This window comes from Oncorhynchus gorbuscha, linkage group LG21, assembly GCF_021184085.1.
Source record: "Oncorhynchus gorbuscha isolate QuinsamMale2020 ecotype Even-year linkage group LG21, OgorEven_v1.0, whole genome shotgun sequence".
Taxonomy (NCBI): Eukaryota; Metazoa; Chordata; class Actinopteri; order Salmoniformes; family Salmonidae; genus Oncorhynchus; species Oncorhynchus gorbuscha.
Window position 1 is genome coordinate 18,130,720 of NC_060193.1, and position 27,163 is coordinate 18,157,882.

At 46.1% G+C, this 27,163-nt stretch overlaps 1 protein-coding gene across 1 annotated transcript; it reads right to left on the reverse strand.

Annotated features, from left to right (window-relative positions):
- Positions 1-1,361: 1,361 nt before the first annotated feature.
- LOC124008505 (matrix metalloproteinase-14-like) lies at positions 1,362-26,457 on the reverse strand. The gene is made up of 10 exons (XM_046319823.1): positions 25,913-26,457; positions 13,306-13,454; positions 12,831-12,953; positions 12,143-12,450; positions 5,525-5,686; positions 5,123-5,259; positions 4,735-4,873; positions 4,384-4,534; positions 3,733-3,848; positions 1,362-3,544 (listed from the first exon to the last, which is right to left on the reverse strand). The coding sequence occupies exons 1-10, from the start codon at positions 26,006-26,008 to the stop codon at positions 3,222-3,224; spliced, it is 1,704 nt and encodes a 567-aa protein (XP_046175779.1). The 5' UTR covers positions 26,009-26,457; the 3' UTR covers positions 1,362-3,221.
- Between the last annotated feature and the right edge of the window lie 706 nt (positions 26,458-27,163).

Sequence of the window (27,163 nt, forward strand, 5' to 3'; positions counted from 1 at the left end):
TGGCTGAGAGAGAGAGAGAGAGAGAGAGGGAGCGGAGGAGGAAATGCTAGGGGTGAGAGAGGGAGGGATAGGGGTGAGAGAGGGAGGGATAGGGGTGAGAGAGGGAGGGATAGGGGTGAGTGAGGGAGCGATAGGGTGAGATAGGGAGGGATAGGGGTGAGAGAGGGAGGGATAGGGGTGTGAGAGGGAGGGATAGGGGTGTGAGAGGGAGGGATAGGGGTGAGAGAGGGAGGGATAGGGGTGAGAGAGGGAGGGATAGGGGTGAGAGAGGGAGGGATAGGGGTGAGAGAGGGAGGGATAGGGGTGTGAGAGGGAGGGATAGGGGTGAGAGAGGGAGGGATAGGGGTGTGATAGAGGGAGGGATAGGGGTGAGGGAGGGAGGGATAGGGGTGAGAGAGGGAGGGATAGGGGTGTGAGAGGGAGGGATAGGGGTGAGAGAGGGAGGGATAGGGGTGTGAGAGGGAGGGATAGGGGTGAGAGAGGGAGGGATAGGGGTGTGATAGAGGGAGGGATAGGGGTGAGGGAGGGAGGGATAGGGGTGAGAGAGGGAGGGATAGGGGTGTGAGAGGGAGGGATAGGGGTGAGAGAGGGAGGGATAGGGGTGTGATAGAGGGAGGGATAGGGGTGAGAGAGAGATTGGAAGGGAGAGGGGGAGGGTGGTAACAAGTTTAGACTGTTTCTTAGTATAAGTTTTAGAAAATGTTTCGTATCACCCTCCCTCCCACCCTCTCTCCCTCCCACCCTCCCTCCCTCGCTCCCTCCCTCCTGCTGGGTTGGGGCTGGAGGCTCAGATGTTTTAAGAATTCCAGATGGCGTTAATAGAACTCAGTTGGAACACTGCACTAAGAAAAACGTGATCATTCCATCACTTTTTCCACTTCTCCATTCCCGGGGCTCATGACTCCAGCCATGTCCAAAACACCCTCCCAGGTTCAACTAGGTTCTCCTCTCCTCTCTTCTTTATCCATGCCCCCTGGTAAGCTGTAAACAATAGCTTGTTAACAACAAGGTGGAACAACACAGAACCAGCTCTTCATTCTGAGCTTGCTAAGCATTCCTAGGGCTCTATTCAATCCGTAGCGTGATTGACAATTAAAGGCAATGTTCCCGCTGTCGCGGAGACTGCATTCACGGTAAATGTATGTCTGTCTGCTCAATCGGGAAATGATCTACATTTTTATGTGTATCGTCCACGATAATTTCCCCATACGGATTGAATCCAGCCCCTATAAACTGTTTGAATAGTGTTGAGGCCAGGCTGTTATTTGTGTATGAGACAGCAGTCTGAAGGCCATTCTCTTCTCCAGAGTTGAGTGAGTGAGTGTGTGTCTGTGTGTGTGTTGGGCCAGGAGAAAATCACCTTTTAGAAAATATTTTTTTATTTCAATTTAATGCATGAAATACAAAAAGTTGAAAAATTGGCCAAAACAAAATGTATTCCCTTTTTTTTTGATATCATTATCATTATAAATATCATTATCATTATAAATATCATTACCATTATCATTGTTGTTATTGTTATTTGATTTGTGTAATACAAAAAAAAACCATGAAGCACCATCAGAATGACTTATAAATAGTTTTGTTTGATTGTCTTTATATGCCAACCAATCAATGGGAAAATAAGTGTTTCGAAAAAAAGGAAACATTTTCCAAAATCTTAAAATACCCCCTCCCCTCTGTACTGTCCAAGTCCACCACTTCAATGGCAAAATGGGATCCATTTAGATTTAACCCTTGTCACGTTATAGCCTCTGTCCAGCAGGACTCAAAATGACAATGTATGAAAACAACAAACACAATTTACCAAAGGACTACGCCCGGAGAACAACAATAATAATAACTATAGTCATAATAATAACAACAACATTTCTTACAATGATGCTACCAAAACAAAAAAAGACCACGATAAGACATCAGCATTTGGAGAGGGTACTATGTGATCTAACTGCACCGCTTTTCTTTGTAGTAACATTGAAACTGGCTTTAATTGAGTAAAAATGGCTACTTTAATTCCATCCAACGTTGACTGCTTACTGGGACCAGGCTCTGTACTGAGGGCTTGAGCAATTTGAGATATGGTTTAAACAGAGGTGTACAGAGAAACATGTACGGCAACTGGGAGGAAAAGCATTTTTTTTTTGTGTGGACTACTACAGAGGTCAAATGTCATTGTCAATGTGTATAAACGGCAGCCATCTTGGACCCTCTCTTCCTGACATGACCTTCATTTCTGAGCCTGTCTCATTTCAGCCCTGGGTAGGGAGAGCACCCTATTACATTCCCTTTGCAACAGCTATAAGACCTGATGTGGTTATCAGTGGAGGGGAGGGCGGCTCATGATATTGTCTGGAACGGAGCAAATGGAATGTCATCATGCACATATAAACCACGTGTTTGATACCATTCCGCCTATTCCGCTCCAGCCATTACCACGAGCCCGTCCTCCCCAATTAAGGTGCCACCAACCTCCTGTGGTGGCTATGTGCCACTGTAGCTGGAGCACAGGGGGGAAACAAGGAGGAGAGAGATGATTGTTTGTGATCATGCCTGATTTGAGAGCGAAATCAAAAATGAAACAAGAAAGTATATTATATACTGCAGGGTGAAACATTTAATTCAGACAGCGGTTCAGCTGGAGTCGTCAAGCAGATGGGAGGGAGGATTTAGGAGAGGGAGGAAAACAAAGGGGAGAAGGATAGAATGGAGGGAGGATTTAGGAGAGGGAGGAAAACAAAGGGGAGAAGGATAGAATGGAGGGAGGGACATGATAGTAGATGTATTGCAGATGGGGTGTCAACTACACAGGATGTTGGTCACAATCATCATCATCTCTTTGTGTGTTGGGGCCTGGTCCAGATCTCAAACCCGCAGAGCTGTACATGTAAATAGGTAACATACAAATACACATCTTTCCTAATTCAGATTCTCTCTCTCTCTCTCTCTCTCTCTCTCTCTCTCTCTCTCTCTCTCTCTCTCTCATCCTCTGTCTGTGGTATATACAACTCAACCAATGGACCAAACCCCAACATCCAACCAACCAACCCCTCATGACATTACCTCTTCTTGCTTACCACACAATCCAACTTCTTTCACCCCCCTTTCCTCCTCTGTTTCCTCACCCTGTCCCTCCCTCTCCCCTCTTTCTTTCAATCTTTCAATTCGTTCAGACACTTTATCTCTCTCAGTCCCTCTGCGTCATTGGTTCATTCAGTGTGTCTCTAAACCTTAGTCAGTAGAGATCTCTGGCAGTAGAGGAGACGTCGTGGCGTCCCGTACTTCCTGAAGAACAGCAGGGCTCCCAGAGTGAGGACCACGCAGACCAATAGGAGGAGGGGGATCACCACGGCCGCCGCCGTGGCCCCGCCTTCTCCCTCCTCCACCTCGATGATGATGACTTCCTCCTTGCCGTCCCGCTTCTTAGGCTCCTCCCCTGCACAGCCCATCCATTCGCTGAGCACCGACTTGGGGTAGCCCGACTCCACCCTCATGTGTTGGTTGTTGAACTTCCAGTACTTGTTGGCTTTATAGAAGTAGGTGTAGGCTGGGGGGAAAATGAATTTCACACAAACACGGACTTTACTACGAGCTTCAGATATTCTACTATATTATATATATGTTGAGGTGTTATGCTAATGTAGACACTCGTTCATAGAAATGCTATTTGACACTGACACAAGATAGCGTTCAAACATGCAGGCATGCAACTCACTGTCCCCCACACACACTTACATCCTTCTTCGCTCATGATGGCAGCCTTGATGTTGTCGGGGACACCCTGCCATGTGTTGATGGGTTTGGGGTAGTCTCTGTCCACAGTCTGGGACTGCTCATTGAAACGGTAATACCTGACAGACAGAGAGAGAGGGGAAGTCAGTAATGGAGAGGAAAGGGAGAAAGAATGAGGGAAAGAGAGAGGATAGGTATGGGTAGATAGATGTAAGAGAGTGGATGAAGAAAGAGAGGGAGAGAGACAAATCAAGAGACAGACATAAAGACAGATTCATCCACCGACAGACAGACAGACAGACAGACAGACAGACAGACAGACAGACAGACAGACAGACAGACAGACAGACAGACAGACAGACAGACAGACAGACAGACAGACAGACAGACAGACAGACAGACAGACAGACAGACAGACAGACAGACAGACTCACCCACCGACAGACAGACCGACAGACAGACTCACCCACCGACAGACAGACTGACAGACAGACAAAAACACTCACCCACCGACAGACAGACATAAAGACAGATTCACCCACCGACAGACAAGACCGACAGACAGACATAAAGACAGATTCACCCACCGACAGACAAGACCGACAGACAGACATAAAGACAGACTCACACACCGACAGACAGACAAAGACTCACTTGGTCCCTCTGAAGTAGTATGTCTGTCCGGTGGGGGTGTAGAAGAGGGCAGCGTCCAGCTTGTCTTTGGGCAGCCCTGTGCCCAGCTCCTTCAGAGTCTTAGGGTAACCCTGTTCCATACTGGACTCTGTAAACACCCAGTACTTGTCACCTAGAGGGAGGGAATAAAAAAGCATGACTACATACATCTGAAGTCATCTACATACTGTAAAAACAACAACAATGAATAACTACTAGACAGAACTGTTATGAATGAAAAGTCCTCGTAAATAATTTGAGATATCAGCTGATGTACGAAGGGCTATATAAATACATTTGATTTGATTTGATTTAATTCAAAACTAGACCTACCCTTGAAGAACACAAATTTGCCATCGTTCCTCTCGTAGGCGGCGTTGATGTTTGGTGGCAGTCCCTTCCAGAAGTGACCGATGGGCATGGGGTAACCCTGGAGAACCTTGTTGTTCCGCACACGCCACAGCCATTTATCCTGCGCCAGAGAGACAGAGACACAGTGTTAGCACACTTTATAGCTGATCCTGTTTGCGTTGTATAGTGCATATACACACCTAGGTTCTGGTCATTTTGTGTCGTTCAGTCCTCACTGTATGTAACTAAGTCTATTTATGTCAACATCAATGCAATGTGTATCGGTGTGTGTTCCTGTGTCCTGTGGTCTATTGTATTCATGTCCGTGTGTATCCTCATGTCTAAGTTTGCCACTGTGTTTAAGACGTACCTTAAAGACAAACATCTCCCCCCTGAGGATGGCGATGGAGTCGAAGTGTCCCTCGCAGACGTCTGGTCCGAGTCCAGGCTGGTCTGGCTTGGAGGGTCTGGTGGGGCGGGGGGGAGGGGGTGGCGCTCCGGACGACCCTGTGGTGGAACACGGTCAGGACAACATAAGGAACGCCTATAAGCAGAGGTAGAACTGAGGGGACTGAGTGAATTCCCAAAGTGAACAGAATGCTTTCTGAACCGAATGAGATTTGAAACGTCCTTCATGCCGTGTAAATGTTGAACTAGATTAGAACTTTCTAGCATTCCTGAACCATTACAAAGAAGAGACAGTTTTGTGTTGAATGTTGCCGTAACAATCCAGGAACATAGCTACAGCATTCCAATGGAACTGGGTGTTCACCATAGATTGCCTGGATGCCGTGGCGATCGTCATCAGGCAGCTGGAAGTTCTCTGTGTCCATCCACTGGTAGAATGGAGCCATGATGGCAGACGGGTCGTTGGAGTGTTCTAGACCCAGGGCGTGACCCAACTCATGGACCGCAACCAGGAACACATCATTACCTGGAGAGAGAGGGACAGAGAGGAGAGAGGGACAGAGAGGAGAGAGAGGGACAGAGAGAGAGAGGGACAGAGAGGAGAGAGAGGGACAGAGAGAGAGAGAGAGAGAGAGAGAGAGAGAGAGGACAGAGAGGAGAGAGAGGGACAGAGAGAGAGAGAGGGACAGAGAGGAGAGCGAGGGACAGAGAGGAGAGAGAGGGACAGAGAGAGAGAGAGGGACAGAGAGGAGAGAGAGGGACAGAGAGGAGAGAGAGGGACAGAGAGGAGAGAGAGGGACAGAGAGGAGAGAGAGGGACAGAGAGAGAGAGAGAGAGGACAGAGAGGAGAGAGAGGGACAGAGAGGAGAGAGAGGGACAGAGAGGAGAGAGAGGGACAGAGAGGAGAGAGAGGGACAGAGAGAGAGAGAGAGGGACAGAGAGAGAGAGAGAGAGGGACAGAGAGAGAGAGAGGGACAGAGAGAGAGAGAGGGACAGAGAGGAGAGAGAGGGACAGAGAGGAGAGAGAGGGACAGAGAGAGAGAGAGGGACAGAGAGGAGAGAGAGAGAGAGAGACAGAGAGGAGAGAGAGAGAGAGAGAGAGAGAGAGAGAGAGAGGGAGAGAGAGAGAGAGGGACAGAGAGAGAGAGAGGGACAGAGAGAGAGAGAGGGACAGAGAGAGAGAGAGAGAGGGACAGAGAGAGAGAGAGAGGGACAGAGAGGTGAGAGAGGGACAGAGAGAGAGAGAGGACAGAGAGGAGAGAGAGGGACAGAGAGGAGAGAGGGACAGAGAGAGAGAGAGAGGACAGAGAGAGAGAGAGGGACAGAGAGAGAGAGGGACAGAGAGGACAGAGAGGGACAGAGAGAGAGAGAGGGTCAGAGAGAGAGAGAGACAGAGAGAGAGAGAGAGAGAGAGACAGAGAGGAGAGAGAGAGAGAGAGAGAGAGAGAGAGACAGAGAGAGAGAGAGAGAGAGAGAGAGAGAGAGAGGGACAGAGAGAGAGAGAGGGACAGAGAGAGAGAGAGGGACAGAGAGAGAGAGAGAGGGACAGAGAGGTGAGAGAGGGACAGAGAGGTGAGAGAGGGACAGAGAGAGAGAGAGGGACAGAGAGGAGAGAGAGGGACAGAGAGAGAGAGAGGGACAGAGAGGAGAGAGGGACAGAGAGGAGAGAGGGACAGAGAGGAGAGAGAGGGACAGAGAGAGAGAGAGAGAGAGAGAGAGGGAAAGATACTTTTATTATTATTACTACTATGTATTTAACTCGATAAAGTCGTAACATCGATGCTTCGGCAATATTTAGACAATGTTTGTCATGCCAATTGAGCTATTTGAATTTGAGAGACACACATATTTCCCTCAGATTACACAGGCCCACAAAGAATTCGAAGACAAATTCACTTTTGATAAACTCCCATATCTATTGGGTGAAATACCAGTGTGACATCACAGCAGCAATGTTTGTGATCTGTCGCCACAAAAAAAGGGCAACCAGTGAAGAACAAACACCATTGTAAATACAACCCATATTTATGTTGATTTATTTCCCCTTCTGTACTTTAACTATTTGCACATCATTATAACTGTCATGCAGGTGAAAGAGGACCCAAAAGCGACTTAACAGAAACAGAGTTTATTTAAGTCCAAACAGGGAATAACAGAAATCCTCTAGACTTGTAGAGGGGAAATAACTGGAGAAGCGGCCACAGACTGCAGGTCGCTTCGGGTAGGCGCAGGCCGTAGTCGACAGAGACACCTGCTCACACGCAGCATCTGATGAAGGCAAAAAAACACGACAGGACAGGGCGATACACAATCACAGCAAAAACACGACAGGACAGGGCGAAACGCAATCACAGCATGGTGAATACAATACAAGGAACCGACGGGACAGGAACGGATCACAAAGGAATAAATAGGGACTCTAATCAGGGGAAAGGATCGGGAACAGGTGTGGGAAGACTAAATGATGATTAGGGGAATAGGAACAGCTGGGAGCAGGAACGGAACGATAGAGAGAAGAGAGAGCGAGAGAGTGAGAGAGGGAGAGAGAGAGGGATAGAAGGAGGGAAAGAACCAAATAAGACCAGCAGAGGGAAACGAATAGCATGGGGAGCACAGGGACAAGACATGATAATAAATGACAAACATGACAGTACCCCCCACTCACCGAGCGCCTCCTGGCGCTCTCGAGGAGGAACACTGGCGGCAACGGAGGAAATCATAGATCAAACGGTCCAGCACGTCCCGAGAAAGAACCCAACTCCTCTCCTCAGGACCGTAACGAAAAACGATAAAAAGGGAAACTAGGGTACTACTCTAAAAAAAAATGAGAACTAGGGACAGACTGAGACACAGCAAGGGCAGGAACAAGAACAGGAGAGATGCGATGGCAGGGAACAGACTGAGACCCAGCAAGACCAGGAGCAGAAGCAGAAAAAAATTACCAGACTTCTTCTGCGCGCAGTCTGAACACGCAGCCACGAAACGGACGCTCCTGAGTCGGCCACCAAAAGCGCTGGCGAATAGACGCAAGAGTGCCTCGAACACCGGGATGACCAGCTAACTTGGCAGAGTGAGCCCACTGAAGAACAGCCAGACGAGTGGAAACAGGAACGAAAAGGAGGTTACTAGGACAAGCGCGCGGCGACGCAGTGTGCGTGAGTGCTTGCTTAACCTGTCTTTCAATTCCCCAGACTGTCAACCCGACAACACGCCCATAAGGAAGAATCCCCTCGAGATCAGTAGAAGCCACAGAAGAACTAAACAGACGGGATAAGGCATCAGGCTTGGTGTTCTTGCTACCCGGACGGTAAGAAATCACAAACTCGAAACGAGCGAAAAACAACGCCCAACGAGCTTGACGGGCATTAAGTCGTTTGGCAGAACGGATGTACTCAAGGTTCTTATGGTCTGTCCAAACGACAAAAGGAACGGTCGCCCCCTCCAACCACTGTCGCCATTCGCCTAGGGCTAAGCGGATGGCGAGCAGTTCACGGTTACCCACATCATAGTTGCGCTCAGATGGCGACAGGCGATGAGAAAAATAAGCGCAAGGATGAACCTTATCGTCAGACTGGAAGCGCTGGGATAGAATGGCTCCCACGCCTACCTCTGAAGCGTCAACCTCGACAATGAATTGTCTAGTGACGTCAGGAGTAACGAGGATAGGAGCGGACGTAAAACGTTCTTTTAGAAGATCAAAAGCTCCCTGGGCGGAACCGGACCACTTAAAACACGTCTTGACAGAAGTAAGAGCTGTGAGAGGGGCAGCAACTTGACCGAAATTACGAATGAAACGCCGATAGAAATTAGCGAAACCTAAAAAGCGCTGCAACTCGACACGTGACCTTGGAACGGGCCAATCACTGACAGCTTGGACCTTAGCGGAATCCATCTGAATGCCTTCAGCGGAAATAACGGAACCGAGAAAAGTAACGGAGGAGACATGAAAAGAGCACTTCTCAGCCTTTACGTAGAGACAATTCTCTAAAAGGCGCTGTAGAACACGTCGAACGTGCTGAACATGAATCTCGAGTGACGGAGAAAAAATCAGGATATCGTCAAGATAGACAAAAACAAAAATGTTCAGCATGTCTCTCAGAACATCATTAACTAATGCCTGAAAAACAGCTGGCGCATTGGCGAGACCGAACGGCAGAACCCGGTACTCAAAATGCCCTAACGGAGTGTTAAACGCCGTTTTCCACTCGTCCCCTCTCTGATGCGCACGAGATGGTAAGCGTTACGAAGGTCCAACTTAGTAAAGCACCTGGCTCCCTGCAGAATCTCGAAGGCTGATGACATAAGGGGAAGCGGATAACGATTCTTAACCGTTATGTCATTCAGCCCTCGATAATCCACGCAGGGGCGCAGAGTACCGTCCTTCTTCTTAACAAAAAGAACCCCGCCCGGCCGGAGAAGAAGAAGGCACTATGGTACCGGCGTCAAGAGACACAGACAAATAATCCTCGAGAGCCTTACGTTCGGGAGCCGACAGAGAGTATAGTCTACCTCGAGGAGGAGTGGTCCCCGGAAGGAGATCAATACTACAATCATACGACCGGTGAGGAGGAAGGGAGTTGGCTCGGGACCGACTGAAGACCGTGCGCAGATCATGATATTCCTCCGGCACTCCTGTCAAATCGCCAGGTTCCTCCTGGGAAGTAGGGACAGAAGAAACGGGAGGGATGGCAGACATTAAACACTTCACATGACAAGAAACGTTCCAGGATAGGATAGAATTACTAGACCAATTAATAGAAGGATTATGACATACTAGCCAGGGATGACCCAAAACAACAGGTGTAAACGGTGAACGGAAAATCAAAAAGAAATAGTCTCACTGTGGTTACCAGATACTGTGAGGGTTAAAGGTAGTGTCTCAAATCTGATACTGGGAAGATGACTACCATCTAAGGCAAACATGGGCGTAGGCTTGTCTAACGGTCTGAAAGGAATGTTATGTTTCCGAACCCATGCTTCGTCCATGAAACAACCCTCAGCCCCAGAGTCAATCAAGGCACTGCATGTAGCACCCGAACCGGTCCAGCGTAGATGGACCGACATAGTAGTACAAGATCTAGATGAAGAGACCAGAGTAGTAGCGCTCACCAGTAGCCCTCCGCTTACTGATGGGCTCTGGCCTCTTACTGGACATGAATTAACAAAATGTCCAGCAACTCCGCAATAGAGGCACAGGCGGTTGGTGATCCTCCGTTCCCTCTCCTTAGTCGAGATGCGAATCCCTCCCAGCTGCATGGGCTCAGTCTCAAAGCCAGGGAGGGAGATGGTTGCCGGAGCAGGGAAACACCGTTGATGCGAGCTCTCTTCCACGAGCCCGGTGACGAAGATCTACCCGTCGTTCTATGCGGATGGCGAGAGCAATCAAAGAGTCCACATCTGAAGGAACCTCCCGGGAGAGAATCTCATCCTTAACCACTGCGTGGAGTCCCTCCAGAAAACGAGCGAGCAGCGCAGTTCCACTCACTAGAGGCAAGAGTGCGAAACTCAATAGAATAATCCGTTATGGACCGTTCACCTTGGCATAAGGAAGCCAGGGCCCTAGAAGCCTCCCTACCAAAAACTGAACGGTCAAAAACCCGAATCATCTCCTCTTTAAAGTTCTGGAACTTGTTAGAGCAATCAGCCCTTGCCTCCCAGATAGCTGTGCCCCATTCTAGCCCGGCCAGTAAGGGTGAAATGACGTAAGCAACCCGAGCTCTCTCTCTAGAGTATGTGTTGGGTTGGAGAGAGAACACAATCTCACACTGCGTGAGAAAGGAGCGGCACTCAGTGGGCTGCCCGGAGTAGCAAGGTGGGTTATTAACCCTAGGTTCTGGAGGCTCGGCAGGCCAGGAAGTAACAGGTGGCACGAGACGTAGACTCTGGAACTGTCCAGAGAGGTCGGAAACCTGAGCGGCCAGGTTCTCCACGGCATGGCGAGCAGCAGACAATTCCTGCTCGTGTCTGCCGAGCATGGCTCCTCTCGACGGCAGTGTAACGAGCGTCTGAAGTCGCTGGGTCCATTACTTGGTCGGTTCCTTCTGTCATGCAGGTGAAAGAGGACCCAAAAGCGACTTAACAGAAACAGAGTTTATTTAAGTCCAAACAGGGAATAACAGAAATCCTCTAGACTTGTAGAGGGAAATAACTGGAGAAGCGGCCACAGACTGCAGGTCGCTTAGGCGCAGGCCGTAGTCGACAGAGACACCTGCTCACACGCAGCATCTGATGAAGGCAAAAAAACACGACAGGACAGGGCGATACACAATCACAGCAAAAACACGACAGGACAGGGCGAAACGCAATCACAGCATGGTGAATACAATACAAGGAACCGACGGGACAGGAACGGATCACAAAGGAATAAATAGGGACTCTAATCAGGGGAAAGGATCGGGAACAGGTGTGGGAAGACTAAATGATGATTAGGGGAATAGGAACAGCTGGGAGCAGGAACGGAACGATAGAGAGAAGAGAGAGCGAGAGAGTGAGAGAGGGAGGGGGAGAGAGAGGGATAGAAGGAGGGAAAGAACCAAATAAGACCAGCAGAGGGAAACGAATAGCATGGGGAGCACAGGGACAAGACATGAAAATAAATGACAAACATGACAATAACACTGTATATAGACATAATATGACAATTGAAATGTCTATATTCTTTTGGAAATTTTGTGTGTAATGTTTACTGCTCATTTTAGTTATTTCTTTACTGTTTGTTTCACTTTTGTTTATTATCTATTTCACAACACGTGTTTCCCATGCCAATAAAGCCCCTTGAATTGAGAGAGGAGGAACGAGCAGATGGGAAGAGACTGTTTGAATAGAAACTAAAAGCAGCACGTTCACCTAACAAAGTTCAGACGCCCTACCAGTACAGTATATTTGAGAATGATTGTACTATGGGAACCCAGTGAAAACCCTCTTTCTGGCCATCTCCCTTCCTTCTTCCCCTTCCTCCCTCCTCCATTCCTCTGTCTCTTACCTCCTTGGTCGACGTAGCCGGTCGTCCAGGGTTCGGCGTTGTCGAAGTGCGTGTCGCCCCCTATCCCGTTGCCGGGGAAGTACGCGTGAGCCAGGAAGCCACCCTCGCCGTCGAACGGCGTGCTGTCGCCGTGGAAACCCTCGGAGAAGGAGAGCATGATGTCAGCGTACTTGTCGACCTTGTCCCGGATGTGGCTGTAAGGGATCTCTCGGAAGCGGAGCGGGATGGCGGCCTCCCACACCTTAAAAGCCCGGCGGATGGCCTCGTATGTAGCGTACTCCCCAATCTTAGGGGTGTAGTTCTGAATGCTAGGAGAGCGACAGGGAGGAAATAGCAGATGTTAGTACATTATAAATATAAAAGAGATGTACTGGCTCTTTCTCTGCATTCTTTTGTGGAACTTTTTGCAATTCTTCCTTGATACTCAATATGAATCTGTTTTGATTTGAATCAGTATTCCTGTAGAATCAGATCCTGGTTCATTTACATTTAGTCTGATTCAAATTAAACAAACCTTTTCACAAGACTTACACAGACATTACAACCGTTGCCTAAGTGCCAGTCTGTTTGTGCCATCCTTCCAACTCCCTGCCACTCATTGTCATGAGTGGCATAGCACAATGGAGGCCAGCGCACATACAGATCTGGGACTTTGTGTTGTCGTACTAAGGCAGTGTTGTAGTCTCACCTGAATGTGACCTCTTGTTTGTCCCACTTCAGCCCCTGTACGGCGTATCTCTTCCTCCTCAGGTTGCTCTTCAGCTCAGAGCCAAACTTGTCCGGGACGCCACAACGCGGCCTCTTCATCGCTCTGGCAACAGCAAGACACACCTGTCAATCACACTCACTGTGCCATGAACTATTTCATTTCTGAGTTGTCCTGAGACTCTTTGATTCTTTTGTGCCCTAAAAACATAAAATGCTATGGGGCTTTATGAGTGAGGTTGCTCCCATAGGGCGGCGCACAATTGGCCCAGCGTCGTCCAGGTTTGTCCGGGGTAGGCCGTCATTGTAAATAAGAATTTGTTCTTAACTGACTTGAATAAAGGTAAAAATAAAAATGCAATTGTATTAGCAGTGCAATTCACACAGTGATTATGTATCTCAGGTCAGCAGGAGTCATTGCTCTGCTTAGTCCTCCATTTAGTGTCCTTGGTACTCACTGTAGGGTGTTGATGTCGATGGAGCCGGTGACGGCGAGGCCGTAGAACCTCTGCATGGCTGTGATGGCTGTGGTGATGGACTTGGGAGAACGGATAGCCTGGGCTCGGACATCACCCGGGGGCAGGTAGCCATACTGCTGCAGCCACACCTGGGGGGTAGAGAGAGGGGCACAAGGAGGGTTAGACACGGGAGAATACAATGTATTTGCAGACAAAGATTGAAAACGACACTCGTATGTGGTTACATGGCATGTCTTTGACAGTATTGCCTAAACACACACACACATACTCTCCCTCTCTCGCCCCCCCCCCTCCCTCCCCTCTCTGTGAAGTTTCCCACCACATCAGCCAGAAACAACACAGAAACCAACCCATTCATGGTGATAGTCAATGATTAGCCATACAGTCATACTGAACGAGGCAGGATGTTGTTGTAAAGATGTCTATGTTTGGATTATTGTGTGCCGAAATGTGTGTGTGTGTGTGGGTGTGCCTGTTGGCCTACTCACAGTGCTAGTCTGAATGTGTGTGTGTGCCAGAGAGATTGACAGGGAAAGAGAGAGGGAGAGAAAGACTGTATATGTATGTGTGTGGGTGGTTGGGAGCTCAGTATCCAGTGTTTGCATAAAGCAATGCCAAGCTGACCAGGAACACACACTGCCTTCCTTACAACAGCAAACAGAAAGAGACTGGTCAGACTGAACACACACACACACACACACACACACACACACACACACACACACACACACACACACACACACACACACACACACACACACACACACACACACACACACACACACACACACACACACACACACACACACACACACACACACACACACACACACACCCAACCAGCCAGCCAACCTCTTCTTTTTGCAAGAGTTACTAATATTCTATTTATACCATAAAAACAATCCCATCCCCACAGTCTCCCCTGCTTGATATGCTGGGCAGAATGAAAGGGAACTATGACTTTGTTGTGGGGATGTAAGGAGAGATGAGAGAGGAGAATAGAGCCAAATAAAACACAGGAGAACCATAATAAACAGGGATGTCATTTCAGACGTGGGATGACTCGAACTTCTTCAATCCTCTCAGTCAGAACCTGGGGGGTTCACTGCCAGACCCGACATGCAGAGGAAGAAAGGAGTAGCATCTAAGAAATAATATCTTTACTTCATCTGAGTGGCAGGAGAACTGCCTTTCACCAGGTGAGATCATATTTAACCAGAATGAAAAACAGACTATGGTGTTTCAGAAACATTTCACCGGAATAATTTGTAAATTCTAAAGTGTCACCTCTGTCTCGCTCTCAAACACAAGAGTGGTCATGCAGAGCTGCTCAAGTTTCTGTTCCTAGTTCTCCAACCAAAACAGCTAGGATATGATCTTTAGCCATTGATCAGTGCTCAGCGCAACAGTCTCTCTATGAGAGAAAGAGGAGACAGAGAGGAGAGAGAGAGAAAGAGAGGAGACAGAGAGGAGAGAGAGACAGAGAGAGAGAGAGAGGGGAGACAGAGAGGAGAGAGAGGAGAGAAAGACAGAGAGAGAGAGCGAGAGAGAAAGAGAGAGATGTATTATATTTCAATTGCTTTGGCAATGTTAACATATGTTTCCCATGACAACAAAGCACTAAATTGAATGGACTTGAGAGGAGACAGAGAGAGAGAGAAAGAGAGAGAGAAAGAGAGAGGAGACAGAGAGAGAGGAGACAGAGAGAGAGAGAAAGAGAGAGAGGGGAGACAAAGAGAGAGGAGGCACAGAGAGAGGAGACAGAGAGAGAGAGCGAGAGAGAAAGAGAGAAAGGAGACAGAGCGAGAGACTGATCCTCAAACATAAACCTGATGGAGATGAGTCCTATGTGATGTTATAAAACATAGACAAGGATGTGTGTGTGTGTGGGTGGATCAGAGACGAGATGAGTAAATACGAGGCAAGTGGGTGGGGTGAGAGACAATATGAGTACAGAGGAATCATGAGGAAACCATGTGGAAACCAGGTGGAAACCATGTGGAAACCAGGTGGAAACCATGTGGAAACCATGTGGAAACCAGGTGGAAACCAGGTGGAAACCATGTGGAAACCAGGTGGAAACCATGTGGAAACCAGGTGGAAACCATGAGGAAACCAGGTGGAAACCATGTGGAAACCAGATGGAAACCATGAGGAAACCATGTGGAAACCATGAGGAAACCATGTGGAAACCATGTGGGAACCCTGTGGAAACCATGTGGAAACCATGAGGAAACCATGTGGAAACCAGGTGGAAACCAGGTGGAAACCATGTAGAAACCATGTGTTTGATGTATTTGATACCATTCCACCGATTCTGCTCCAACCATTACCACAAGCACGTCCTCCCCAATTATAGTGCCACCAACCTCCTGTGGTGTGTGTGTGCGTGTCTGTGTGTGTGTGTCTGTGTGTGCGTGTGTGTATGTGTATGCTGCACAGACAGTCAGCCAGTGAGTGTCACAATCTTTACCACACATTCAATCGGTGCAATTACAGAGAATTCTTCTGTCAACCCAGAAAACCCCCAACCCTGACTGTCTACGTCATTTTATAGTTAGTTTGGTGAATATAGTCATTCTTCCACTTTCTGACAATGTCTCTATATCATGTCGTTTTAGTGGAGAGGTCTTTTTTAATATCAATAGCAATTGAAATGAGGGAGTAAAAGAGAGGAGTGTAAGTGAGAAACGGCGAGGAAACGTCTGGCTTGTACCTGGCCAGAGATATGACCACACACAACCACAGCAGAAGGCAGACAGAGAGACAAAGAACCAGGTTCAGTTGTGGGCTGCACAGTAAGGGAAACTCTCCCACTCTGATCATGTCAATGCCTGCCCCTTCTTTCAGCAATTTGTGATATGGTGTGTACGCACAGTATCATAACCCTTCTGGTTTTCCTCCATCTTTCTTAACCTGCCTCACATTTCTTCACCACCCAAACCCCAACCTCTCTCCACGTCTGTATTTCTTTCCGCCCTCTCCCACAAACTCCTTCCCCCCTCTTTGCACTCTCTCCCTCTCTCTCTCTCTCCATCTCTCACTCCTTGTCTCTATCTGACTGCTCCTAGTGTGTGCTGTGGCTCCACTGTGGTGACGCGTCTGGCTCTGTGAAAACACACTCAGCTCCATCAGGATGAAAGGTTTCCCTCACACTGAGAAGACTACTCTCTCTCTCCTTCTCTCCCTCTCTCTCAGTCTATATATCTCTCTCTCCCTTTCTCTCTCTCCCTCTCTCAGTCTATATCTCTCTCTCAGTCTATATCTCTCTCACTCCCTTTCTCTCTCTCCCTCTCTCTCAGTCTATATCTCTCTCACTCCCTTTCTCTCTCTCCGCCCCACGCACCTCTTCTGTGGAACTCCCAGCAAGCGCTCACAGTCAACGGATCTATTTATTAGGAATTCAACGTCGCTTATTGTTGGCCTTGGGGTAAATACAAACCCAGGTGTGTGTGGTCATAGTCTAGGGTCCATGTGAATGCGTTTTTTGTAAACAGGTCCGGGCTCTGGCTGGGCCACTCAAGGACACTCAGAGACTTGTCCCGAAGCCACTCCTGCGTTGCTAGGCTGTGTGCTTAGGGTCGTTGTCCTGTTGGATGGTGAACTTTGGCCCCCAGTCTGAGGTCCTGAGCGCTCTGGAGCAGGTTTTCATCAACGATCTCTCTGCACTTTGCTCCGTTCATCTTTCCCGTCTCCCAGTCCCTGCCACTGAAAAACATCCCCACAGCATGATGCTGCCACCACCCTTCTTCACCATAGGGATGGTGCCAGGTTTCCTCCAGACGTGACACTTGGCATTCAGGCCAAAGAGTTCAATCTTGGTTTCATCAGACGTTTCACCAGATGTGCTTTTTACTGAGGAGTGTCTTCCGTCTGGCCACTATAACATAAGACTTGATTGGTGGATTGCTGCAGAGAAATTCTAGAGCTCTGTCAGAGTGACCATCAGGTTCTTGGTCACCTCCCTGACCAAGGCCCTTCTTCTCTGACTGCTCAGTTTGGCCGGGCTGCCAAATCTAGAAAGAGTCTTGGACGTTCAAAACTTCTTCCATTTAAGAATGATGGAGGCCACTGTGTTCTTGGGGACCTTCAATAATGCCACATTTGTTTGGTAACCTTCCCCAGATCTGTGCCTCAACACAATCCTGTCTCAGAGGTCTACGGACAATTCCTTCAACCTCATGGCTTGGTTTTTTTGTCTCTGACATGCACTGTCAACTCTGGGACCTTTTATAGACAGGTGTGTGCCTTTCTAAATCATGTCCAATCAATTGAATTTACAACAGGTGGACTCCAATCAAGTTGTAGAAACATCTCAAGGATGATCAATGGAAACAGGATGCACCTGCGCTGTAACGCAACAAAATGTGGGAAAACGTGAAGGGTTCTGAATAGTTTCCGAAGGCACTGTACATGGATAGACTTGGTCCAATATTAGTAACAAAGCCGGCCATGAACTTAAACCAGCAGGAAGTTCCAGGAACAGCAGATAATGATTCATAATGTCCTATAACATCGCATGAAATGACGGTGAGATCAGGTGCAACTATTGGTCAGGCAGTCACGAGACTGCGAAGACACCCTGAGGATAAAGTGGCCTGAAAACATACTAGTACCTAGGCATCACTGTTTGATAATAGTCGTAGGAATAATAACAGATCGATAATGCTGTGACTGCAACGACATATTCAATTGTAAGTTTGTGTTGAAGGAGAGATGATTCAGTCGGGTTTACACACAGTTGGGTTGATAAACATGCAATGGTATTCACTTAGTTGTGTACTAATGCAGAGGTTCTCAAACTTTTCTTGCCCTGGGATCTCCGCTCAGGCAAACTGGTGCCCCAGAGACCCCCATCAAATGTTTGCAAAAAAAAACAAATATCTTGTCTTATCATCAGGTGAATGACGATGGCAAGTAAAAGTCATATTTTTTCACCTCCCCAGTTCTTTGGAAGAGGATAAACTACATATATTAGTATCAAATGTAATATATATAAGTATAGCCTATAAGATAGAAAGGTAAAGGTATTGTATCTTGGTGGCGGAGAAAACATTTTGCTGTTGTAAAGCTAATTTTCTGCAATTTTACAAATGTTTCAATCGAGCTGAGAGAATATTTTGCAGATTTAAAGCCAATTCCATGCATTTTGCCATGGTTAATGCTGTGTTCCTCTGCTCAAACATTCTAACTAAATCAATGGGCATCTGGCCTGAATGACTGGGAGAATACTTGTTATTTCAAAATGTATATAGTTCAATATCGATTCTGCAATCTTCCTATCTGGACTTGGTCATTTGAACACTGAAACAGTTTTTCCATCCCAAACATTACCAGATGGCCCGCCTAAGAATGTTCTATCCAGAAAAAAAACTGTAATTCGCTCCAATGACTGTAATTTCCTCTATATTAAAGGGATAGTTTGAGATTTTGTCAATTAAGCCATTTATCGACTTCCCCAGTGTTGGATGAACAGGAACAGGCAGCGTTCTAACTGTTCTTCTAGACGAGTGAGGTAGTTAGCATTGGCTCATGATACTACCTCTAACTTCCTTCATACTGGACATGTAATGACCGTCGTCGGAATGAGACCAAAGCGCAGCGTGGAAATGGTTCATATTTAATGTTCACAAAAAACACTCAAACAAAATGACAAACGGATAAAAACGAAAATGCACAATTCTGTCAGGGAAACAACCTAAACAGAAAACGACACCCCACAAAACCCAAATGGAAAATGACAGAGACAACGATAGACAGCTGCCTCTGATTGGGAACCACACACACACACACACGGCAAAACAACAAAGAAATAGAAAACATAGATTTTCCCACCCGAGTCACACCCTGACCTAACCAAACATAGAGAATAAATAAGGGTCTCTAAGGTCAGGGCGTGACAGGACACAGAGACATAAACATTGTTTCCACAACAGTATTCTGTTGTAGCCAGCGATTTTCATCAAAATACATATTTCTCACATTAAAAAAATGATCACGGACCCCCTGCAGTATCCCAGTTTGAAAACCCCAGTATTCATTTGTTTATTTAAGCTCCATACCAGCCTCTACCATAATACATCTAGAAACTCTGCCAAGTGTGAAAGTATTGGAAATATTGCAGATATTTGGGTTGCAAGCAATCTGCTAAAACAGAAGCAGTCTTCAACCCCCTCAGTCCACACGTCTTCTACAGTGGGTCTGGTTTTCCTCAGGCTGAGAAAGTAGTGGTATAGTTTTCCTGTCCCTCGTCTTTAATCCCTCAGGCTGAGAAAGTAGTGGTATAGTTTTCCTGTCCCTCGTCTTTAATCCCTCAGGCTGAGAAAGTAGTGGTATAGTTTTCCTGTCCCTCGTCTTTAATCCCTCAGGCTGAGAAAGTAGTGGTATAGTTTTCCTGTCCCTCGTCTTTAATCCCTCAGGCTGAGAAAGTAGTGGTATAGTTTTCCTGTCCCTCGTCTTTAATCCCTCAGGCTGAGAAAGTAGTGGTATAGTTTTCCTGTCCCTCGTCTTTAATCCCAGGCTCAGGCTGAGAAAGTAGTGGTATAGTTTTCCTGTCCCTCGTCTTTAATCCCTCAGGCTGAGAAAGTAGTGGTATAGTTTTCCTGTCCCTCGTCTTTAATCCCTCAGGCTGAGAAAGTAGTGGTATAGTTTTCCTGTCCCTCGTCTTTAATCCCTCAGGCTGAGAAAGTAGTGGTATAGTTTTCCTGTCCCTCGTCTTTAATCCCTCAGGCTGAGAAAGTAGTGGTATAGTTTTCCTGTCCCTCGTCTTTAATCCCTCAGGCTGAGAAAGTAGTGGCATAGTTTTCCTGTCCCTCCTGTCCCTCGTCTTTAATCCCTCAGGCTGATGTATGGAATGACAAAGAAGAGGGGAGAAAAGACACGGACAGGGGACAGAAGCATTAAAGCTGAATCTAAAATTGAGGGAGACAGAGTAGAGACTGAGTCAGTTGTTCCCCTCGGACGATGCCAAAGGAAGAAAAAAAAACAGAGACCAGAGTTTGGTCATAAGCGAGTCTGAGACACACATTAGACTGCCTGACCTCCTAGCGTGGTGTCCCACATCTCTCACCCACTTACACCGACACAGGCGATACAAGCATTTCGCTACACTCGCATTAACATCTGCTAACCATGTGTATGTGACAAATAAAATTTGATTTGCTAACGCTAACTAAAGTACTGCTGCTGTGTATATAGGCTTAACACAATGCAGAACGCCTGCATGCTATGTTAAAGGACCTGATAACACATTTGGCTACTCTAACACCTTCGAGCATGCTGAGCAAGCACAGCCAACACTGGGTACTAGCATGCTCCAGTCTGCACAATCACACCAAACCCAACAAAGATATTCTATACCTATTATTGAACATATCATGAGTTCAATTTGTGAGCCTCAAATGTCCTAACTTGGGTTCATACATGTAATTAATCAACTGGGCCATGATGGCTAAATCCGAATAAGTCTACTGTTATACAGATAATGAGCAGTTCCAGCAGGGCAGAGGTGTTTTTAGGATTTCCACACATGGGGACATTTTTTTATTAGTAGGGTCAGAAAAAAAAATCTGCCTTTTTAAAATGCATTTCATGCTATTTGACATCATTTAGATGACAAGAAGACATTAGCTTAATATTTTTTAATACCACACAAATGACCGAAATGAGTGGGTAGTCTGACTGAGAAACTGAGATCAATCTGGGTCTTGAATTCAAACAAACAATAGCCCAGGCCAATGAATCGACTCACATATTGTACAAAATTAGGAGGAAATATATATACAGTATATATATCATAGGCTACAGTAGGCTACATTAGGTGAGTCAGTGTCACACTGACTGACTCACCTAATGATGAAGATCAAGCCATAGGCTACTCACAGTGATGACCAATGCGCTTGGCAATAGCCTATCTCAAGATGAGATACTTTGAAAAACAGTGCTGCAGTTAGCTACAAATTGTGAGTTGTTGAGACATGTTCTTCTTCTGTTGGTTCTACAGATAGATTAGTATTATTTTTTCCTGCACATATATTTTGAAATGTGCAAAAGGCAAACCAACAGCCACAACCAACCACAGAAATATAATCCATAGATGGTAGTTCCCATTAAAGTCAGGACTGGCATCCATTGCTAGTGTACCCATGAGTTTAACAGTCAAATTACCAGGGTAAGAGGTTACAAAACCCTTCTATGGATTATATTTCTATGGCCACAATGCAACAAGCTGTATATTTGGTGTGCATGCTGCCCAAACTGCTGCCTTCCCGACTGTAGGCAAACCGGTAATTGCCAAAATAAAGGAAACAGTTGAGTAAAGGGGGATACAGTATACAGGGGGGCTATATTATGTTCTCAGTTGTATTTTGAACACTGAGAGTGGGCTCCTGTGTTTGGGCAAAAAAATATAATAACAAAAAAGTGACATAATATATTTATCTATTTTATTTGTCCTCTTGGGCCCCCTATGGGCTGGGGCCCAGCCCCGGACTCAATTGACCAGCCACATTTATTTATTATGCAGTTTATTTTTTATTAATCTGTTACCCAATCAAAGCAGGCCCCCCTATTTTACCATTTACCCAGGCCCCTTAAATCAAATCCAATGTATTTATAAAGCCTTTTTTTACATATGCAGATGTCACGAAGTGCTTTCCTCCCCCATCTGACAATTAGCAGCAGGTAGCAGCAGCCTGTCTACACTCTTTGAGAGCGGGCTCCTGAATCCTCCTGTGGTTGGCGGTCGCAGAAAGAAAAAAATATATATATACTACATATATTTCCTTTATTATTATTATAAACATTTTAAAAATAGGATTATTATAGATTTTTGTTTGTTTGGTTCCTCATGGCCCCAGGGATTTAGCCCCGCTAGCCCCCTGCATTAATCTGGCCCTGGGTTCTAGGATGGAAACTGCAGCGATAGTACTTGAGTGGAATGGATAAACACACCATCTCTCCATAGACATTCATCGAGTTGGTTTGTTTCCCATGTGGCAGATCAGATGAACTGAATATCGTCCTCCCTGAACATGTTTAAGTGACAGCGAGCACGTGTATGAGCAGTATGCACCAGCACTTCACCAAAGGTGTCCAACAGTGTGCTGCAACCGCACAACAACAAACAAAGACTCCTCAGGACCCAGCGGGAGAGCCCAAGCCCAAGCATAGAAATAGAATGACTAGAACAGACATTCCCATTCACGTCAATGTTCTGTGATGGGCGAACCAGCGATAGACATATTGAATGTACACACACTGTCTAATTTCTGAGCTCTGAGAATATATTTCCGTTCTAGTATTTATATTTCCCCGGGCCCAACACATATGGGATTTGTCCCCTCATGACCTCCTCCCTCCCTGTGATCCTAAGACACGCCAGTCACCTTGCCTCCAGATGTCTGCTGTTATCGTGTTTGAAGAGAACTTCAAGGACTTTCAGATTCAGACAGATATGTTGTGAATCTCGTTTGCATTTCTTTTCACTTCCTTTGGCTAAAATAAAGTCCAACCAGCAATTTAATAAAAGTGAGACAGGATGTGTTTTTGTGAATAAACACAAATATAACTAAATAAAGGAAACCTCTATTGGGTTTATAGTATGTGCATAAAGACAAAATGATTCACAAAGTGAAGTTGGGCCTATATTTTGTTCCATTGGGCCTACATTTTGTTCCATTGGGCCTATATTTTGTTCCACTATGACTGTGAATATTTGCTCATCCAGTCTCCTCACTCATCACAGCTTCAAGTGAAATTGTAGGCTTAGCCTCCATGGCCTATCAAGTTGGATCAGGCGGCAGTGAATCCAGACAAAAACAATCCATGAAAGGAATGTCTGAAAATGTCACTCCTGCTGAGTTGTCCTTGTTGTTATACCATTCATCGTTATCTTGTAGGCATCAGAGTGGAAATGACAGGGGGCCCAGGGGGGTCTCAGACCCCTGAATGAGACATGAGTCCCCCTAAATGCAACAAAGGCAAACTAATTGAACCTTTCTGCTATTTGTTTAATATGCAATTTGTACTGCTCCAGTTAATCCAAAATTAAACCAACACTCCCACCTCTGTGTCATTAAAAGAAAATGCCCTGTGTGTCTGCACCTGTCATCCTGGGACAGTCACGTATCTCAGCCCCTGTTCAGGTGTACAAACGTTTCTCTCTACATAATGATCCTTTTGTCAACAGGACACATCAATTCATTTAGGCTGCAAGAGTGCAGACCCAATGGCAATCGCCGAATGGCGTTACACTTTCTGGTGTTTTATACGTCAAACGACGCGAGCGCACAGAGCACGAACCTGAGCAGGTCGTCCTACTTTTTGAAGTGATTTGATTGGCTAAATAAGATGACTGGTTGGGTTCATGCCAAAACGAAAAGGTAACACATATTTGTACCGTTAAATGACATGTTTTCACTATTATTAAAACACATGAAGTCCCATGAAAGAAAAATGGAGACCCCCCCAGAATGTCACAGTATAAGTCACACCCACCTGTGCTTTCAACCTGATCTATTACCTATTCCTATTCATCACTCTCTGTGGTTTTATGAAAGTCATCCATTAATTTCCCGTTCTTCATCTCTCCCACACAACAGACATCATTGAGTTAATCATAGGTTACCGTTCCATACAGGTGATGGAATAGTGAAACTGGTAATTAGTGATAATCCCATCTATCATCATGCCTGCTATGGGAGCATATGAGCGGAGGAGGTAGAAGTTTCCCCTAACTGCTGTTCCAGGTTCAGATCTTTCAATATATTCCTTATGGCATTCTTTGGGATTTGGGGAATCTGATCGTGGGGTAAGGGGCATCTTCTGCCTACTCCCATAGCAGCATGGGCAAATTTGATGGGCCTTCGGGAGACATTATGGGTAGGATTTGGGATGGGTTAACTGATCCTAGATCTGTCATGGACAACATTTGCAGTATTATTGTGACACTGTGTACGCTTTATTACTGTCTCAGTGCTGTGTGCAGTTGTTACACTATTATTACAATGCTATAGATCATAGATGTGGTACATTGTCTCTCGGGCATTTCTGACTGACAGTGCAATGATTGACCATGTCTGACTGACTCAGTGGTACCTGATTCCCTAAAAGTAGTGCACTTTAGAATAGGGTGCCATTTTGGACATCCATCATGTCTGGCTGACTAAGACTGCAGCTGTTTGTGGTTACTGAGTCAGAACCTGAGTTCCTCCAAGCATCCTGTCTATCTTAATAAGAACGAGCTCTATATGTAGACCAGGCCTGCATTGAGAAAGACTGGAGCAATGCATGAGCACCATTGGATACTGTTGACTTGGACATTTGGCTATTGCAGTCATGGCTAACAATGGTTATTCTTGATGTGTTGGGTTATATGCTAAAGTACTCTCTGGGATGGATAGAGAGTTCTGGAATGCCCGAGGAGGACAGATCTAGAATTACCCCAGGCTAGAGACGTCATGACAGGGACCTAATCATTTTGAAGGTACACTATGACACAATATAGAGGGACAAAATGTAGTGTTTATGTTAGTAGTGTCACTTCAGTTACAAAGGGTATGGGGCCTGTTGCTCTCTAGACAGTACCTGCAAAAATAGAGAACAGCTTCCTCTCCAGTCTCCTGTCTCTACCACCACTCAGTACAGATTAAATCCATTACCCTAACACACACACACACACACACACACAAGCCCCAGTTCCTTAGTATAAAGCAGTTGACTTCAGTTTCCACAACTCCTACTCCCCTCCTCACCCCACCTCGTTTAAACCACAAAATGTGTCATGGCATTTCCATCTCTTTTTCTACTGAACTGGACACATGTCCTCTCACCCTTTGATGCTACTGCTAAGATATACTTTATTAGTCCACGTGAGATGGAAATTTGTCTCCCGACACACACACACAGGGGGTTAATTTCATTGCTCAAGGGAATATCAGCGGTAGGTGGCACTTAATATTGATGCCAGCAACCCCCTGGTTACCAGCTCAATGCTACTGCTAAGATCCCCCTTCAGCACTGGGATTCAAACAACCCCCATTTACCAGCTCAATCCGCGCTACATCCCCCACAGCACTGGGATTCAAACAACCCCCATTGCTACCAGCTCATATCAGCGCTAGGTCCCCCTTCAGCACTGGGATTCAAACAACCCCTTGTTACCAGCTCAATCCGCGCTACATCCCCCCCTTCAGCACTGGGATTCAAACAACCCCCTTGTTACCAGCTCAATCCGCGCTACATCCCCCCCTTCAGCACTGGGATTCAAACAACCCTCTGGATGCTGGCCGGCTTCTCTAACCCCGAGGCTACCGCTGCCACCTTTTCATTTTTTATTTCTTACTATATTCAATTGAGAAGAGGTCAACCATCATGAAAAACAAAGAAGAACACAGAGTCAATTATACGGACTAGTACAGAAACAAGAGACGACACTAGGCCTATAACACACACTGTAGTTGATATACTCCCACCCCTTCTCCCATAAACCTTAACCAAAGTATCTTTATAAGTATCTTATTATACTAGTTAAATATTTTGTTTTAATTGCGTTTCTAAGTGTTTGCATATCGACAAAATTACTTACCTCTGCTTTTACTTCGTTTTCCGTTGAAACAACTCCAAAGAACAGTCCGCACGCCAGCGTCAGGAGCTGGATCACATTTTCTAGCCGGGGCAACATTCCTCTGTATGTGCGAGTCACCCCAAAAATACTCGATAAAGAGCTTCACAACCGGACAGCTTCTATTGGCTTTCCACGTTTTTATCAATTATAATCCCTAGCGATTACCTTTAAAACAATATTGTACTCGAATCTGTTCTCATGGATAATTTCTTGCCACACTTCAAGTTCTGCACAACAAATGTTTTGTGGTACCAACAATCATAACTAAATGTAAAAAAAACAAAAGCATCCTACAAGTCTATCCAAAAACTCAAATCCAGATGTTGGGTGGGGGGAAATCGTTGCGATCTCAGTGCTTCATAGTTCCTCTCTCCTTTGTCTCCACAAGTTACTTTCTTTCTGGCTGTGTGACTATTAAGACATCGCTCTCTGACGCGTGGACGAGGTTGGTCAACGCGCTCAGCGGAGAGAGAGAGAGAGAGATAGAGATAGAGAGAGAGGGAGAGAGAGAAAGAGAGAGAGAGAGAGCGAGAGAGAGAGAGAGAGAGAGAGAGGGAGAGAGAGAAAGCGAGAGAGAGAGAGAGAGAGAGAGAGAGAGAGAGAGAGAGAGAGAGAGAGAGAGAGAGAGAGAGAGAGAGAGAGAGCGAGAGAGAGAGATAGAGAGAGAGGGAGAGAGAGAAAGAGAGAGGGAGAGAAGAACTACAGCAGCGTCGACAGCCGTGTATTTACCTCATTGATGTAGGCGTCACATCTGGAAGAAGGAGGAACTTCCTCTCTCAATTCAATTTCAATTCAATTTAATAAGGGCTTTATTGGCATGGGAAACATATGTTTACATTGCCAAAGCAAGTGAAATAGATAATAAACAAAAGTTAAATAAACAATACAAAATTAACAGTAAACATCACTCTTGCAAAAGTTCCAAAATAATAAAGACTTTTCAAATGTCATATTATGTATATATATAGTGTTATAATGATAGTTAAAGTATAACATGGAAAATAAATAAACATAAATATAGGTTGTATTTACAGTGGTGTTTGTTCTTCACTGGTTGCCCTTTTCTTGTTGAAACAGGTCACACATCTTGCTGCTGTGATGTCACACTGTGGTATTTCACCCAATAGATATGGGAGTTAATCAAAATTGGACTTGTGGGTCTGTGGAAAACTGTCTCTGATATGGTCATTTGGCAGGAGGTCAGGAAGTGCA

Coding starts and splice junctions, on each gene's coding strand:
- LOC124008505 (XM_046319823.1), bottom strand. CDS start 26,008: ATGTTGCCCCGGCTAGAAAATGTGATCCAGCTCCTGACGCTGGCGTGC. Junction 13,455..25,912: donor AAAACGAAGTAAAAGCAGAG/GTAAGTAATTTT, acceptor TCTACCCCCCAG/GTGTGGCTGCAGCAGTATGG. Junction 5,260..5,524: donor CGGCATCCAGGCAATCTATG/GTGAACACCCAG, acceptor GTTCCACCACAG/GGTCGTCCGGAGCGCCACCC.